The sequence below is a fragment of the Rhizophagus irregularis genome, chromosome 9 (genome assembly GCF_026210795.1).
Source record: "Rhizophagus irregularis chromosome 9, complete sequence".
In the NCBI taxonomy this organism is placed as follows: Eukaryota; Fungi; Glomeromycota; class Glomeromycetes; order Glomerales; family Glomeraceae; genus Rhizophagus; species Rhizophagus irregularis.
In genome coordinates, this window is record NC_089437.1 from 4,297,241 (window position 1) to 4,311,809 (window position 14,569).

A 14,569-nucleotide genomic window follows, 5' to 3' on the forward strand; every position below is an offset into this window, starting at 1 on the left:
CACTCATAAACTTATCGTTCTATTTTTTTCACAAGATTGGCGGTATGCTATCAAAAACATCGAGTAAATCTTCTTTATAAAAGAAAAAGTCGTGGGGTAAGTGCGTTTAGTTTAAACTAAATGTATGTATGGGGGGAAATTAATATTAAAAATTTTTTTTGGAGGGAATTCTTCGGATTCAATTAAAACTTTATTCTTTTAGTATTGCATGATACATGCACGCTACGACAAAAAGTAACCCTCGTTGTTGTTTAAAATCTTGTTTAAATTCCAAATATGTTAATGATATTTTTAGTTTATATATATGTATATTTTTTTATTGGCCATTAAAAGAATGATTCATATGTTTCTTTTTTCTTGTTTCCAAACTAGTTTTATGACGTATTCATAAGGCGGAATTACATGCAATTATTGTATGCTACTAGTATCATCCAATTCTTGCAAATTCCGTGATTATAATGATTATGTATGTATGCCACTATATGTATTGCAGTCATTTTTTCGTCTTCACAATCGAAAAAAACAATGATGTTTGACATCTCACTTCGCTGTCATTATTCCATTATTCTCCACTTCCCAAAAAAAAAAAAAAAAAAAAATTAAATTGAAATAAAATACAATAAAATAAGATAAAAAAAAAAAAAGAATTTTAAATTAGTTTAGCCTACCGTGTTTTTTTATTACCCAGCTCTTTGTGTGACTTTTGCGCCCTGTATGCCTTGTGTGATTTGTGTAACCATGAATCTATACTTCGCCTAAAAGTCGTGTTTTTTTTTACAACGATTTGCGCGTCTATTTGAATAGAAATGTAATAATAATAACTATACAACATACATTATATGTACATATTTATAATAAAGTTCACATAATAAGATGAAATTAGTTAATATATAAAATTGGTATAACGTAGGATCCGGTAATATCCCTCCGATTTATTGAGAGTTGGGGTTGTAATCCCTGTAATTGATAAATTAGTGTTTATTGAAATACCAATTTTATTAAGAAAAAAAAAATCATTACGAAATTTTGTAACCTATTAACTAACTTTAACTGAGGTAATTGAGTAACCTTTTTTCCTCAAATACATCTTTTACTACTGCAAATAAGTTTATGCGAAAAGTACTATTGATTTATTTTCTTAGTTATATTATTAACCAAAAACAAAAAAAAAATTTCTTGAATCTCATTGGTGAGTTGGCCTTTTTTGTATAATAATAGTAAAAAATTTTTTTATTTCGATTAGGAAATTCCAATTTTAATAGATGATCAACAAATTGATCAGCTTTTGTGTTTCTTGTGTTATTGTTACTATTGTTACAAATATTCATTACACAATAATACTGTGCCCAACTTGACTGTGCCAATAATAATCACCTGCTTCTATTATTTGTTTTTGTAATAAAAAATTTTTTTTTTCGTTATTCATCTCAAATAATCAATTCTTATTGGACGGTTTGATTTTCCTTTACTTTTTTTTTTTTCTTTTGAAAAACAAAAATTACAAAAAAAACTACAAAAACCAAATTACTGCGTATGATGTCAACTTGTAATTGTAACCTGTAAATCGGGTCATCAAGTAATCATAAAATTCCAAATGCAAGCCACATATTTCCTTTTCAAAAATGAAAAATGTCAAATGACCTTATTACTTTGCATAATCCTTATGAAAAAAACTTGAAAATCGTGAAATCGTGAATTTCATATATCCAAATTTAAAAACAATAACTTTTACGTAATTTGTTATTAAATAATCATCATCAAAGACATTTAATTAGTTATAAATATGATGGGAATTTTTCCTTGAAAAATCAAAAAAAACAAAGATAACAAAACTTGTTATTTTTCCCGTTTTTTTTTCTTCTTCCCCTGCTTTAATTTATACATTAAAAGTTTTCTCCCTACATTAATTTATATACGTTAAAAAAAATTATATATAATTTTTTAAAATTTTTTTTTCTTTTAACGTGATATAAAAAAAAATGAGCTCCTCAAATTCTTTCACCCCCTTCGATCATTCTGATGATCAACAACCTACTAAACCTATCGTTAACAACATCTCTAACTTTGACGACAATATCATTCCTAATTCTTCCGAATTAGATAGTGATATGTTATCTAATGATAATATCTCTCAACAAAATTCCGATTCTATTATCAATGCTGAAACTTCTACTACTGATACTACTACCACCTCTAAAAAAGTTTTCAAAAAGAAACCGACTGTTGATCCGAATTACATTTTATTTGGTTATATTCCTAATTATAAGATACCAATTGTCAATATTCCAATTTCTTATCCTTTGGATGTAATTTCTGATAAAGTCAGGTATATCATTTCTTCTTTCTCTATATAAAAACCTTTTATAAAACTTTTATTAAATATTTGTTTTTTATAGGTATATTACTTCGAAATTTGGTTTCGGTGAGAAAGGAATCGCTAAAAAATCGATCGCGTCAAGATTACAATCATTTATTTATGGTGGTAATATTCCGAAAAAAAGTGTTTTCTCTTATATTCAATCATTTAGTAGTTATAAAAAAACGGTAGAGAAAAAAGATGTAGTAGAATCCACATCTCAACAACAATAATTTATATTTACAATTTATATTTTACAATTTATATTATTTTACAATTTATATGAGTTTTTTTTTTTTAAAAAAAAAAAAAAAAATATTTATATAGAACAAAATATAAAACATTAAAGTTATAGTATTTTTTTTCTTCGTTTGATATTATTTTTTTTTCTAAGATATTAAAATATAGATGTATTTTTTTTCATTTGATGTTTTACTTTTTATTATTATTATTTTTTTTTTTGGCTTTGATATTTTTCTTTGTCAGTAAGATGAATCTCGTATAAAGGGATTGAATATATGAACATTTTTTTTTTATTTTGTCAGTAAGATGAATTCTCGTATAAGAGATTGAATATATGAACATTTTTTTTTATTATTTTTTTGCAATAAATTTAAAATTCTATCTAGAAAAAGCTGTACGCTTGTTTTACTGTAAATTTGTAAATTCCAACTTTATGAATTTCGTAGAAGATTAGAGGGTGTATTTAATTGGTTAATAGTCACGTGATATGCCAAAGCTGTAATAACGAGTATATAGATAATGAGTATGATATAACCTTCATCATATATAATCTTTTATCTATGCTGTATAGTTATTTCAAATCTTAATATATAAAGTCAAATTTTTAACCCAAATCTCCAACCCTAATCCATCATAGATCTTTGAATATAACTACTATACCTTTTTTTAATAAAAATGAATCCAGCTTTAGAATTTTATCAGACTTAATTGCATGAAATGTAATATCTTTACAGAATAGCTTTCAAAAATCATTAATAAAGTTTTGTTCATATTACTTGTATTTACAGTATTCATAAATTCCCTATATGCAAAAAATATAGTACTTCTGTATAATGATATGTTGGAACTTTTATAAAAATTTCTATCATAGTATTAGTATAAACATGTCAAAAAATATCTTTTAATTAGAATATTATGTGCAATTCTAAATCATGATTTTTTTTATAGTTTAAACAGTTTGTATAAATAGAACTAGAAAATTTTTTGAATTTTTTATTGTTTACATAACAACTTTCAAAGATTTTTATCAGTAATAAAACCACAATTAAAAATTAGCCATATATAAAAATAATAGAATATTATTATTTGAAATTGGAATGTGTTGGTTAAAGTTAATAATGTATTATATTATTAATTATTTAGTGAATTTATTTACTCAAATATAATTAACATTATAAATAAAACCTAATAAAAAAACTACAATACCAATATAATCAAATAATACAACCAAATATATTAATAAATTAATTGAAAGTATAAGTTTTAAGAATTTGTTACTAGTAATTTCTTTTTTTTAAGGGTCCAGTATATTACGTCATCCCCTATATGGCAAAAAATTGGAGATCATCTTTTTCTTACTTTCATTACAAGAAAAAATTTTTTAATGTTTTTCAAACTCCTGCTTAAAAATATCTGTTAGAGAGCCAAAGTTTCTGGTTTTTCAAATAAACTTTAAAAAAGTATAGTATAAATATAGTTTACAACGAAAAACTACCATATGAAGTTAACAGTAGTTGCGAACTTCAAGGTAAGTTACGATTCTCTAATTAGACTAACTTTAAATTAACTTAAAACTTGCGAAACTTTGAGACTTAATAATATAGTAATTAGTTAAATAATTTATATCAAAAAATTAGCAAGCATCATATTCAAATAAAAATTTTTACTAATACCATTTTATTTTTTTATTATCTTAAGTGTATTTGTTCCTTTAAACTAAATACAAAATATTTCATGTGTTGTGAAGTAATAATTAGATTATTATAATTTTATAATGAAATGGAAAGGCAAATAAATTAATTTAATAACCTTGAATTATATATTTGGCGTTTGTGGAGTTATTATTTTTAATGTACAATATCAATCAAGCAAATGGTATTTTCATTAAGTTTTGTCAATAAAATATATAGAAATATTTATAAATGGTTAAAATGTAGATAGGATGCATTATATTTATTATTTGAACGTATATTTAATAAAATTCATATGGTAGGTTGGGAAATATTTTATTTTTCCAAGAGTTTTCTCGTCAATTTCGTGGTCACGTGATCATATAAAATGATCGTCATATGGTCATATACAAATGATGACGTAATATACTGGACCCTTAAAATTACTAATTTTTTACTATATTTAAAAATAATATTTATAATGATTTATGGAATAAACTTCTACTTTTATTCATTTTATCTGGTAAAACTTATTTCTTTAATTAAAATTATAAGATATATTCAAGTTGTAAATCTAGATTAATTATTAATAATAAGTTCTTTTTATATAATTCATATCACAGGTTAAAAAGTAAAAAATCAGGCATCAATCAGTTTACAAATTAGGTAGCTGATTGGTGACTGATTGGCATTTTTGCCAAATATTGTCACCAATCAAGCAGTTTACTAACTTTTGATCCAGTAATCAAAAAAAAATGAAATATAGCTAAATCTAATAGTAGTAAAATTGTATTTTTTGAATTAATAATCAATAAGAAATTAAATAAAATATAAATAATATATTTTTATTTTTATATTTTACTTAATTTCTCATCAAGTATATGCAATTTTATTACTATTAGATTTAGCTTATTGAGACGATTCTAATGAGCTATATAAAGATATTAGCCGTAATTTGAAAAAGTGTTGTAATACAAAATTTTTATATACTGTAATTAATTAAGGCTATAAAAATCTTATAACTGTAATTCAAAATTTTTTAAAAAATAATTAAAACTAATATCTTAGAGTTATATTTCATTTTTTTCTGATCACTAGATCAAAAATTAGCAAACTGCCTGATTGGTAACGGTATTTAGTGAAAATGCTAATCAATCACCAATCAGTCACCAATCAGATAACTGATTGGTGACCGATTGGTGATTGATTAATACCTGATTTTTCACTTTTCGACCTATGTATATTGAGATATATTTTTTATCAATATAATATAAACCTAATTTATTATACATATTGTTTAAATTATTTTGAACTACCATAATTATAAGTAAAATCCAAAATTTAATTACAACATTCCAAATTATTTTAGTACTTTATATAGTAATTACATATAAACTGAATAAATTATGGCATTCTAAATTATAATTATCATGGTATTCTAAAATAATTTGAATAGCATATTTATATATAGTTTATCTTTTATAATAACAACTTTTAAATTTTATGAAAACTTGGTAATTTTATAGAATCTGCTACTCTTTTCTGGTTTTCTATACTTTTTTCCATTACACATTAGTAAAAAGATAGCAAACTGTATCATCTTTCTTTAACATTATTTTATTTTTTCAATTAATATTTATATTTATTTATAAATAATTTAAATTCTGTTTATTAACTTTTACAAACTCAAATTTACATTTTTTTTAATTTTAATTTTTAAATAAAATATATAAAATAATTATTTAAAATAATAAATAATTACTGGTAAAAATCTAATTCATGTATTAATTTAAAATTAAAAGTTATCAATTTAATAATATATTGGATTTTATATAGAATTTTTAAGAATGTTTGATTTAAATACTTTATAATTACAATTTTTTTGTAAAACTATAACTATATAGATAGATTTTTTTTTATTTTTTTTTTTAAATGTTGAATCATGTACCATTTTATTAGAATATATTTGGATTACATAATAATCACAAATATTCTATGAATGATAATACTTCCAGCTCCAGGCCAGTCTGATCAAACATTAGAACTATATAGATAGATCAATTACTCATAAATTTATATTTTTCATTATATTATAAACAATCTTTATTATTATTTTTATTTTTTATTATTATTACAAATAATTTTTAATCTTAGTTTTTTTTTTTTTTAATATATGAACAGTTACTAACCATTTTTTTCTTTTTTATAGATTTAGATAGATTTTTAAGGAGTAAAAAAGAGGTAACTAAATATGAATCTTGATTTTATTATTATTATTATTTTATTATTATAAATGATTACTAATTATTCTTTATAGATTTAGTATTTCGAATAAATTTCTAAAAAATAGAAAAACCAAAAATTCATAAATAGAATCTTGATTTTTTAATATTATAGAATATATTTGTGTCTGAAATTATTTTAGTATTACGGAAATACGTAATTACGTAATTCTGTAATTATTAAGTAATTCATTAGAAAAACTCTGTATTCCGTAATTGATTTCGGACTCCGTAATTAATTTCGTATTACAAAAATATTTGGCCAGAATTAGCCTTAATTTTAGCCGATTTATATATATAAACTTTAACAAATAATAACTCGGCACTCAGTGATCCGTTTTGGATGATCTTACTACCATTTGATTCGTCTTGATAAGACGATTCTAATTGTAGTAAGATCATTTAAATCCAATCACTAGATCGCGATCTGATACCAATAACTTTTAAATATTTATAGCGTAATAGCTCCACCAATTTCAATGCTAGAAAGATGATCTTACCGCCATTAGAATCATCTCGTCATAACGAATCGAATGGTGGTAAATTCATTCAAATCTAATCACTAGATCGTGCTTCGACACCAAAATTCATTAAATGTTTATAGTAATTTTACTTCATCAATATCGGTGCTATAGAAATGAAACACATATCATTAGATTCGCCTCAATGAGACGAATCGAATGGTAGTAAGATCAGTAAGATCATCGAAATCTGATCACTAGATCCCGAGATATTCGCAATTTCGCACTATTATGCAAATTTTGGAATTTCAGAATACGTAATTAATTTTGTAACACGTAATTAATTACGTAATTACGTAATTAATTATGATTTCGTAATTTTGGATTTTGGATTTGCCAATTGAATTTTGAAAACAACTATATTATAGAATAATTACTAACTTTTTTTTTTAAAAAAAATTTTGGATAAGTTTCAAAGAATAATCAAAGATTTGTATATATGAATAGTATATAAATCATATAATTATAAAATTTAAATTTATTACATAATTTAATTTTGAATTATTTATTTGTAATTTATTAAATAGATACTAATAATAATAATATAATTATAAATTTTTAAGCATTTAATAAATACAGTATATTTAATAAATTTTTAATAATAAAAAATTGAAATAAATTTAGAAAAAATAGGTTATTGTTAGATTATTATAATTTACTTAAATTTTTAATGTTGGATATTTATAGTTGAATAATTAGTCAAAATTTAAAACCCTAAAATTTTATTAAAACATACTTAAAATAAATATCAATTTTAATTTATGATATACTTATAATATATTTAAAATATGCCTAAAATACTCTCAAAATATACTTTTAATGTACTTGATTTTTGCCCAAATAATTAAATTATACTTAAAATATGTTTTAAATATATAAAAAATACATTTATATTATACTTAAATTTTAATTTAAGCATATTTTAAGAATATTTAAATATGTAAAAAATACATTTATATTATATTTAAGTTCTAGTTTAAATATATTTTAAGTATATTTTAAGTACTTGAGCATAAAAATCAAGTATATTAAAAGTATATTTTAAGAGTATTTTAGACATATTTTAAATATATTATAAGTATATCGTAAATTAAAATTGATATTTATTTTAAGTATATTTTAATAAACATATCCGCCGATCTGCAGAATTAACAAAATTCGTCATAATTAAGAAATTTGACAATAATTTAATAAAAATTAGGTAAATTAAGTTTTGCAAAAATGATCCCACTTGTACTACATGATCATATGACAGATATCAAGAAATTACTTCAATAAAAAGTAGCATTAAAAAAATTTTTTTCTTTCGTAAACTCCCTATTAAACTCCTCATCAACTCCTCCATCAACTTTTCAACCAGTTTTTACATCAAGTAAATTTAGAATTTTTGCAAGTATATTAGTAATTATTTTACATTAGACAAAACTTGGAACTGTTTTTTTATTTTTTTTTTATAGTTTATAAAAAAAATTTATTTAGAAAGCAAAATTATTCAAAAAAATCTTTCAATAAAGATATAACTCTAAATATTAATAACAATGATTTAGCGAAATTAAATTATGTATTGATTAGTTGTTTAATTATAATCTATTTGATATTTATTATTAATTATTTTTCAGTTAATTTTTTTTTGTATTTTTGTAAAGTTTTTCTTTCTTTTTTTAATAAACTAACTTTATAATATTTTTTTCCCTTTTTTCTAGAAACTCCTTCTACTAGTTTCAGGTTAAAGAGGTAAATATTTTGGGAGAGGTCTTAAAGGTTTTTTTTTATATATTTTTAACATTTTTTCTTACGTAGGAACGGGTTTTGATCAATTTTAATCAGTACTGCATCACATAATTGATGATCAGCAAATTCCACAAATCGGCAGATATGAATTTTAAGTATATTTTAAGTGTAAAGACTTTTCATAGGGAAACTATTGACATCTGAATTGTACCAAAAATATTGACCTTAATTTGACGCAAATTAAATTACCATTAAATCTATATTTAATTTAATTGAATTATTCTTTTTTGGTTAATAAATATTTCTTGATTTATATTTACTATACTATTTAACACTTTATTAAATTATTCAGTATTTAGTGATTATAAAAAAATAATTAATAACTTATTGGAATTAAATTGAATGGTAATAAATTCATCTCTTTATAATCAATATTAATGGAGTTATTATTCAAAATCCATTTAATATTTTTTAATTTCAAAAATTGATCTAATAATTGAATTTTAATGTATTTTATACTATTAGATTTATTTTATCAAGACAAATTAAATAGTAGCAATACCATCTCTCTATGATCAAAATTGGTAAAGTTACTACCTAAAAATCATTTAATATTTTTTATTAATTTTAAAAATTAATCTAGTAATTAGATTTGATATACTTTATATTATTAAAATTATTCTATTAAGAAAATTGAATAGTGGTAAGATTATTTCTCTATGATCAAGATTGGTAAAGTTATGATATAATAAAAATTTAAATATAATTCTAATTAAAATTATATTTAGTTTTTTTTTTTAATTACAATGCATTTGATAGTTTATTAAATATAAATTAAAGCTAATTACAAATGTATAGAACTCTAAATAACTATCTAATATCATTAACTACTAAACTACTCGTCATGCATTAAAGCATCTTACATGTATACTGTCGGATGATTACTTTTGCTCAGAGGGTAAGGAAAGTTTGAAACTTCCTATCTTAGTGTAAATGCCCCTCTTTCTTCTATACATGCCACTCGAATTATTTTGGACTGCCGTAATTATAAGTAAAATCCCAAATTCAATTATGGCATCCCAAATTATTTTGGCATTTTACATAGTAAATTATATATAAACTGAATGAATTATGGCATTCCAAATTATAATTATGGCATCCCAAAATAATTTGGGCAGCATGTATACTTTCTTCATAAGGTGATTACAGGACTCACAATTATATTTAGTTTTAGTTAAAATTATAATATATATATATATATAAGAAAATTTTTATATAGTAACATCTCTTTATAGTCATCTAATATAGATTATTCTAAGGGCGTACCAGAAATCAGCTGATTTGAAAAGGGTGGAAAAGTTAAGCTTCAAATCAGATCTATATATATCATGTGACATTTATATATCTAAATATAAATATAAGTAATTTAATTATTTTTATATATAATTACTATGATGCAATTATCTTGACTTCTAGTAATCCAATTTTAATAAACTTTTTTTTTAATTTATAGCTCTAATTTAGTTTTACAAATCTAGTTTTACAAAATAAAAAAAAGTTTATTCAAATTGAATCACTAGAAGCCAAGATAATTGTATTTATATTATAATAATTATTATAATGCAATTATCTTGACTTCTAGTAATCCAATTTTAATAAACTTTTTTTTTAATTTATAGTACTCATTTAACTTTAAAAATCTAGCTTTGCAAAACAAAAAAAAAGTTTGTTCAAATTGAATCATTAGAAGCCAAAATAATTACATAATACTAATTATTATGTATAATATTTAATAGTAATAATTTTTTTAGCCAATCAGATTTCAATCAGATGGGGTAGAGGTTAAGGCTAGTAATTGAGAGAAATTAGCTGATTTTTGGTATGCTTCTAAATGTATGATTATCCTTTAAACTGTTTTGCAAGCAAATTTGCCTATAATTTTTAAATTAAGATAAATAACACTATAAAAAATTCTTTAATTTTGTCCAGATTGTCAGTAGATTGTCACATAATTTTGCAGCCAAATTGATCTACATTCTAGCCATAAATTGTATAAGTTAGATATGCAGTTGATCATTAAAATTGAATGAGAAATTAACCCACAAAATAGAACCCTGGATATTACATATATAACTCACATTTGAGTTTTAACAAATTCAATCAAAATTAGGTTAAACTTATAATTTTAGATGAAGAAAATTGATTGAAAATTAATTAATAGTTATAATTATGAGTTTTAGCAAATTGTGTTGATTTTACAAAGTCATATTTTATTTTTGAGCAAATTGGTACTTTTTTTAAAACTTTTTTTTTTTAACTTTTATAGATAATATTTTTAAAAATATAAGTTTTAGGGTCTAGTAGAACTCCAAATAATACTAATATAACTCACAAGTAAACTTTAAATACTGAAGTAAAGATACATTTTATGACATAACTCTATCAATATTAAAGCTAGGAATTCGATTTTACTATTATTAGAATCCTCTTATTGAGACAAATCCAATGATATAAATTTTATTAAAATTGAACTACTAGTTATGTCAAAAATAGGGGTATGTAGAATAATGAAATTTTGAAAATACTCTGTAATACGCAACTTTTGAAAAATTTTAATATAAACTCTACGCAAACTCAAATGTAAGTTGTAGAAGATCTTCGTAACTCTTTTTCCGTTCCCCTTCTGGGGTTAAATAATTAAAACAAATTTAAATATTTTTCTTCGTCTCTATAGGGTTTCTTGGCAGTTACCTGAGACAATTTTCCCCCTTTTATTTACTTTTGTTTAATATTATTTTATTTGATAATATTGAGTGGTTATGTGTCTTAACAAAGGTTTACACGAAGAAGATTCTGACAATGATGAGGATGACCCTTGCCTTATCCTTCAGCTTATTTCTCTTCAGGTTCAATATTCTCACAATCTCCCTTACATCAGAAAATATCTTTTATTTCATAGAGCTCGTTATGAGCCCTTTATTAACACTCCTTTTTGGAATACTTTATCATCATTTACTCAGAAATTTATTTCTGATGTATATGCTAAAAAAAAGGATATTCAGTTTACTTCCTATGAAAGATCGACCTCTGATTATCCTATTACACCAATCAGTTCATCTACGGATCTTTTTGTTGATAACTCATTTAAGAGTCTCGTTCCTGCTGATCTGAATTCCCATAATGTAGATTATTTGGATAGTTCCCTTGAAAATATGGGTTCTTCAGATATTTTTTTTGGTGATATTATTTATACATGCCACCCAAATTATTTTGGACTGCCGTAATTATAAGTAAAATCCCAAATTCAATTATGGCATCCCAAATTATTTTGGCACTTTATATAGTAAATTATATATAAACCGAATGAATTATGACATCCCAAATTATAATTATGGCATCCCAAAATAATTTGGGTAGCATGTATAATATTATTTCTCTGGCTATTAATTGGAATAATTACCTCGATCCTAATGTTGATGAAGATGAATTAATTGAGGATGACCTAAGAATAGATGAATTTATGGGTATAATGTATGCTGCATTTGGTCTTCCTCTAGTTCCATCAACTCTTTTTCGTCCTTCTTCTCCCATTTTGGCCTCCTATGATGATACAAGTTTGATATTTTTATCTGATTCGAATGATGAACTTTCAGATTTTGATGATGAATCTTCTTTCCTGTCTTTCGATGACGAAACTTTAATGTATTATGAAACTGAATGGATAGAGTTATTTTTTTATTCAGTTTGTTTTTCCTTTATTCCGCTTTATATACTTTGCTTTGGATTTGACTGAGATCTCTTCAAAACAACTTCCTGCTCCTTTGTCTCTGCCCTTCTTCCTTGACTTAAGGGTCATTTATGGACGTCGGTTATTTTGGAAACTTTTTATATGATTTTCAGGTTTTGGAATAGTCTTAGTTTCTCCTTCTTTTTTTGTCTGCAGATTTTAAATTTTATGATAGACTGTATTATCTTCATCCTTCCATTTATGATTAAATAACTCGCTTTGCGTGTTTATTTGAAATATATACTGGACATTTTGTATTTACTTGCAGAATATTGGATTTTCTGCAATGTATTTATATAGTGTCATTTTCTATTAAATTTCTTTTTATAGCTAATATGCATTACTCTTTCTCAGCCGATATGCTTCCTTTCTCGCTACAAATTTGTGACCCTGGCCTTTTTAGGATTTTATTATCTGCTGGGGTTGTCAGAGTAATTGAACAGTCCTTGTCTGAACTTATATGTTAGCCTTTGTTGCCATGGATTGAAATTGTTTAGACCTGGGTAATTGACCTGAAATTTTGCTATTTGTGGTTTAAAGTTGAGGTATACGAATTAGGAGTTTATAGTTTGGCTTTCTTCTCTATATGTACTTTTTCGTATGACTATTTCATTTTTGTTTTTTCTTATGTTTGTTATCTTTTGTATATATTTTGAGTGCGCATAATAATTAATAAAGTATGACTGTTAGTACTTCAAATGTGAATTGTATCAGTATTGTTTGAGATTCTAGTCTAGTTATATTTTGGCCAAAATTAAGTATAATTCTGGCCAAAATTAAGCATAATGCAGATCAAAATTAAGCATAATGCAGATCAAAAACTATCTGATTAGTTTCGCAACATTTTATTTTTTAATAATTATTTATATTTAATTTATTATTTTTATTAATTATTATTTTATCTATAATCTACATATTTTTAATTATAAATTATAAAAATTAACAGTTTAATTTACATTAATTAATTATTTTTTTATTGATAATAAAAAAAAAGACTGTTAATTTTGGTAAATTAACAATTAAATTTACTGATTTACAAATAATTTGAATAAACTGAAATTATATTTTATTAAGCAAATTTAAACCTATATTATTTAGAATTTTACTTAGTGTTCTGAACGGATTGAATCAGATCAGATTTGAAATAAATCTAATCTGATCTGAATTCAGATAAAAAAAATTGGATTTAATCTGATCTGAATTCGGATTAAAAATAATTGGATTCAATCCAATCTGAATCCGAAATGAACTTGATTTGATTCAGTTTGAATTCAATTCAGATAAAACTAATCTGATTTGAATCTGATCTGAATCAGATATTAAAAGTATGGTTCACAACATTTAAAGCTCCTAACGTTTCAGGCTAAACTGGGAAACCGATCTGAAACTGGCTCAAAATTCGGTTCAGTTCAGTTCGGATATTAGAACTGAAAAACCGGCGGTTTAGTTCAGTTTAATCTGATTTTTTATAAAAATGTGAAAAATCAAATAGCCGCCCATCTAGTGATTGTACAAAGTTGAGCCATATATCATTGGATTCGTTTCGATGAGACGCGTTGAATAATGGTAAGATCACGTTTCTTTAGCATCGATGCATGCATGTACTAGCACCTACGCTAAATAATTTTTCAATAATTGGAATTATCAAGCTATCTATCGATGCTGCAGGCATGATCTTAGCGTCATTTGACGCGTCTCAGTGAAATGAATCCAATGAATATAAATTCGTCCATGTATGACCACTAGATGGAGAATAATGTCAAGTTTCGCATTTTTTTAAAATTTTGGGTGTTAAAAATTAAAAATTCCGATACATGAATTTATTCGTTGTCCAATGGTCGTACAAATATGAATTAGAACTCATTGGATTCGTCTCGATGAGACGAGCCGAATGGTGGTAAGATCACGTCTTTAGCATCAATAGATAGCTTGCCAATGCCAATTTTTTATAAATTATTTAGCATGAATTAACTTACGAT

At 23.6% G+C, this 14,569-nt stretch overlaps 2 protein-coding genes across 2 annotated transcripts; both read left to right on the forward strand.

Moving 5' to 3' along the window:
- Nucleotides 1-1,979: 1,979 nt before the first annotated feature.
- OCT59_030003 (uncharacterized protein) lies at nt 1,980-2,589 on the forward strand (the record flags this gene model as incomplete). Its single annotated transcript, XM_025312785.2, has 2 exons — nt 1,980-2,326; nt 2,397-2,589. The coding sequence occupies 2 exons, from the start codon at nt 1,980-1,982 to the stop codon at nt 2,587-2,589; spliced, it is 540 nt and encodes a 179-aa protein (XP_025188915.1).
- Nucleotides 2,590-11,622: 9,033 nt separating this feature from the next.
- OCT59_030004 (uncharacterized protein) lies at nt 11,623-12,596 on the forward strand (the record flags this gene model as incomplete). Its single annotated transcript, XM_025323939.2, has 2 exons — nt 11,623-12,083; nt 12,221-12,596. The coding sequence occupies 2 exons, from the start codon at nt 11,623-11,625 to the stop codon at nt 12,594-12,596; spliced, it is 837 nt and encodes a 278-aa protein (XP_025188916.2).
- Between the last annotated feature and the right edge of the window lie 1,973 nt (nt 12,597-14,569).